Genomic DNA, 4,283 nt, shown 5'->3' on the forward strand with positions numbered 1-4,283 from the left:
ATATGGTTGTAAATGGAGATGTCTACATGTATCTGGTCAGTGGTGGAAAAAGTACTCAATTGTCATACTTGAGTAAAAGTAAAGATACCTTAATAGAAAATTACAAGTAAAAGTGTCACCCAGTAAAAAAATACTTGAGTAAAGGTCAAAGTATCTGATTTTAAACATACTTAAGTACAGTGGTGGAAAAAGTACTCAATTGTCATACTTGAACAAAAGTAAAAAGTAAATGCAACCAGAAGGCCAAATGTTATTTTACATTTTTTACAGACGGGCACACTCCAACACTGACATAATTTACAAACACAGCATTTGTGTTAAGTCTGCCAGATCAGAGGAAGTAGGGATGACAACGCGTTATATTGATAGGTGGGTAAATTGGACGATATTGCTGTCCTGTCTGAACATTCGAAATGTAACGAATACTTTTGGGTTTCAGGGAAAATGTATGGGTGGCAAAAGTAAATTTTTTCTTTAGGAATGTAGTGGAGTAAAAGTAGTCAATATATAAATAGTAAAGATACTCCCAAAAACTACTTAAGTAGTACTTTAAAGTATTTTTACTTAAGTACTTTACACCCCTGTATATGGTATCAGGCTGACATTCAAAGATGACTAGTTTGGGTATCCTCTGGTATTTTGGGACAAACACCCCCGCTTTGTCTAACTCAAATTTCTACCTTGACAGCCTTCAATATTACCAGGTTTTCATTACGTAATCCTGTTAGCTGCAATTCACAAGCCAGGTGGTGCAACACTTTTGATTTTCACTACCTTTTGAAAAGGTGACCCAAATGTTGTTTGCATTGCAGACAGTGGGGGCAAGTCAGGCAACCCTATATGGGATTCTACAGTCTGACAGCTGATGGAGCTATTAGATCATTTGCATGTACTTCCCAGGTAAAAAGATTGGCATGTTTGACAGTGTAGTCAAATGATTATCCAAGACACCATTTCCCCTATGCGACTTCCCCCAGAAGAGAGCAAGCACACTACCTAACCTCATCACTCCAATGAAAACATGGTCATAGCTTCGGTGGAGGGGGGGGGGGGGGATCCCTCCAGTCTATCAGCACATCATAGGAATTGGTATAGCCCTCCACACAGGCCTCATATAAAGTGTGTGGAGTTCCCGAGAATCCTCACAGCCATGCCTACACAGGTAATCTGAGAATTTACATGATGGTCCGACCCCTCAGTCCCCTGCAATGTCACTTTACTCATGTGCTGCTGTTGTTACTCACTGCTGAACACTCCCCTTAGGTTTCACACTTGGAGCATTATGGAATTAGATGAGAACAATCAATGCAACAATTTTATCTTGGGTGTATCTATTAATTTGCTGGACTTGTGTTCGTACACAAAATGACAATGATGTATGCCCCTGGATCTACCCCAAATTTCCATACAAAGACAAAGTATTTAGATTTACACTGACAAATCAATCCTGATATTGAAAGTTTATTATTAGACACTATAATTTATTGAGAATGCTCACATGGCAATTGATCTCCAATAAGAGTCGTCACATGGATTGATTAAGGTTACCAAACTAAATGGAAAAAATGTATCAGCCAAGTGAAACATTTAAGGCACTGCAAAGACTGGCAACATTCAATTTGTATGGCATCCAACATTATGTTAATATGGATGCCACTATCCTAAACTATGTAATCACACGTTCCAATGTGTGGACATATACAAGTAATCCTATAAAGACTTAGGTTTGAAGGTGATGACGTTCACAATATAGCTCTTTCTAGAAAACAACGTCAAATACATGACATCTGACAAAAGAGAAAGTAATGGTTTGAGGATACAAGCACATTCCACACATACATCATGAATGTCAAATAACGAAAAATAAATTAAATGAAATAAAGCAGAGGCACTCAGTAACTCTTAATCATATAGCTTGGCGTTCAGTGCATTTTGGTTCCCTTGTTTTTAGTCACAGAGCGAAAATGAACTGTGCGATAAAAACAACAATGCCCTTCAAACAGCTCATGAAGTTACCAAACATGTCTTATTCACTTCCGCCTCTGGACCTTACAAGTAAAGTACACATAAATAGAATATAAATCTGATATTATCCACTTGTGTTAGTCAGTACCTATTAATCCCAAATATTCGTACTCCATGGAACAGCGGCAGCTTTGGAAGGAGGACGCTGAGGAGAGAGCCTGTATTGACCAGGAAATGTGTGGCATCGTACTTGGTGTAGAAACTGGCAAGAATATACCTGAAGAATTAACAGCTAGTTTAGGGTTATTATTCAATGCTGATAACAAACAAGGATGCAATAATTCAATAGTTACTCTTCTACGTTCATTTATCATTGCAAGCCATAAGGAAAACTTAACATAACAAAATCTAGTATGCACAGATTTTCAGTCTTACAGCACAATGGGTGAGATGGTGAGGAATTTGCGTGAGGATGTAAACTGAATGCCGTAGTCCATCTGTTCCCAGTGTGTGAGTAGGCGAGCTTTGCCCTGGTCCGGTGTCTCAAAAGGAGTGCCCTTTACCGTGTGCAGAAACAAGTACATCACCTGTGGTGGACAGATCACACATAAACACACCTCTGTTAGATCAACAGACACACTCATTAGTCATTACAATGTCATAATACAAGCACTCATTTTTCATGATATAGTTGAAATAGAAATGTATTTAAATGAGAACATTTGATTGGAAAAATGATAAACAAACTATAAATACTTGGGCTGACCAGATTATGGATGACATTTGTGAGGGTCCAGACAAGAGGCACCGTGAGGACAGGGATGCTCAACAGGACGACGTGCAGCACGGTGACCAACAACAGGTAGGCCAGCCAGATCCCTCTGCTGTTCATGACCCGCGTGTTGGGGTTTACCTCACTGTGAGCCACGCCCACATTCATCTTGAGGGAACAGGAGGATTACACATGATGGGCATTGGACATTGAAGCTTGATACAGGCTTGATACAGAAAACATTGATGCTTATTAGAGGAAAGGAATCTAAAAGGAACTAGGCCTATGGCTTGTCCCTCACCAGATAATAGTGTTAACAGAAAATGTAGAATTAAATTCTGTGAAAATGTTACAAAACAAAAGGAGAATGAGTACATAATTTGCATATTTCACAGAGTTCCCTCAATTACTCATTTCACAGATCACAACAAGAGAAGATGAGGTAGGCTATGTCAGATACAGAAGGTTGATGTCAAGGGGAAGTAGAAATCTAGCCTATTTCTCATTCCCAGTAAGCCACTAGGCCAGGTGAGTGACCATATTTGATTGCATCCTATTATTGTAGGTAGCTAGCTATAAACATATTGTAAATCTTCCAATTCCAATCCAAGTGGATTTGGGAAACTGAGAATTCCGAAATGTTCCCACTGATCCCCACAGCCATAATGCTTCCCTCACAGACTAACTACTAAGAGAAGTCTAAAACTAACGTTAGCTAATATCCTGTTGTGAATATATAGCAAGTGGGTCTAGCTTTAACTCATCTGACTGAGTAGCTCATGCAACTTTAGGCCTGATTTGGCCACTACACTCGGGTCGTCACTAGTTACCACAGCCACAAAGTCATAAACCCAGCCTATTTCTACAACTGATCTTCTTAAAATATGATTCTTAACCTTAACCACACTGCTAACATTATGCCAAACCCTAACCTTCAATTAAGACCAAAAAGCTCATTCTTGTTTTCATGGCTCTTTACATGGAACTATTGTAAACACTACAGTCGATGAACTGGCTAAACTAGCTACTAGCTAGCTAACTAAATAACAACAGCTGTTTGCGCCGTGAAAACTTAGATGCATCTGCAAAATCTACTTACAGGGCGTTAGATTCTGTCAACTAGTGTGCTAATCCATTACATTTAGCATTTTATATCAAACTTTCCTGACAATGTAGCTAGAAACTCACCTAGCTAGTTAGAAACTCACCTTATGTTGTAACCAGGAAATCCCTAAACATGTTCAACCCCGCCCCTGTTCGTTTTGGATTAGCTGTAATGGTTCCACGTCATTTATCATAACTCTTCCGTTGTGATAACGTTATTGTGAGTGGACAGAAAATCCAAATATGCATTAAACATATTTTTACCCAATGTTAAAAAGAAAATACAAAATAATTGTATTGAAATGGTGGTTGAAGATAATATTTTAAAATAAAACAATCCCCATTACCAAACATTTCATAGCCTATATTTCTTTATTAAATTGACTATTAAAAGTGTAGTTCTGAGTGTAAAATGTGCCTCACAATATGCTACTGATATTCT

At 38.4% G+C, this 4,283-nt stretch overlaps 1 protein-coding gene across 3 annotated transcripts; it reads right to left on the reverse strand.

Annotated features, from left to right (window-relative positions):
* Positions 1-1,445: 1,445 nt before the first annotated feature.
* Positions 1,446-4,004, reverse strand: LOC115165673 (ORM1-like protein 2). Of its 3 annotated transcripts, none has more exons than XM_029718946.1 (4): positions 3,946-4,004; positions 2,732-2,905; positions 2,401-2,552; positions 1,446-2,242 (listed from the first exon to the last, which is right to left on the reverse strand). In XM_029718946.1, the coding sequence occupies exons 2-4, from the start codon at positions 2,903-2,905 to the stop codon at positions 2,107-2,109; spliced, it is 462 nt and encodes a 153-aa protein (XP_029574806.1). In that variant the 5' UTR covers positions 3,946-4,004; the 3' UTR covers positions 1,446-2,106. The 3 variants fall into 3 exon arrangements, with proteins under 3 accessions (XP_029574806.1, XP_029574808.1, XP_029574807.1); XM_029718948.1 differs by having other exon boundaries at positions 3,926-3,955; XM_029718947.1 differs by lacking the exon at positions 3,946-4,004 and adding an exon at positions 3,837-3,857.
* Between the last annotated feature and the right edge of the window lie 279 nt (positions 4,005-4,283).

This window comes from Salmo trutta, chromosome 28 (genome assembly GCF_901001165.1).
Source record: "Salmo trutta chromosome 28, fSalTru1.1, whole genome shotgun sequence".
Lineage (NCBI taxonomy): Eukaryota > Metazoa > Chordata > Actinopteri > Salmoniformes > Salmonidae > Salmo > Salmo trutta.

What these genes read in the sequence shown, in the direction of transcription:
- LOC115165673 (XM_029718946.1), bottom strand. Translation starts at nt 2,905, where the DNA reads ATGAATGTGGGCGTGGCTCACAGTGAGGTAAACCCCAACACGCGGGTC. An exon ending in CAAATGTCATCCATAATCTG is followed by an intron (nt 2,553 to 2,731) that starts GTCAGCCCAAGT and finishes TGTCCACCACAG; the next exon opens with GTGATGTACTTGTTTCTGCA. An exon ending in ACCATCTCACCCATTGTGCT is followed by an intron (nt 2,243 to 2,400) that starts GTAAGACTGAAA and finishes TTAATTCTTCAG; the next exon opens with GTATATTCTTGCCAGTTTCT.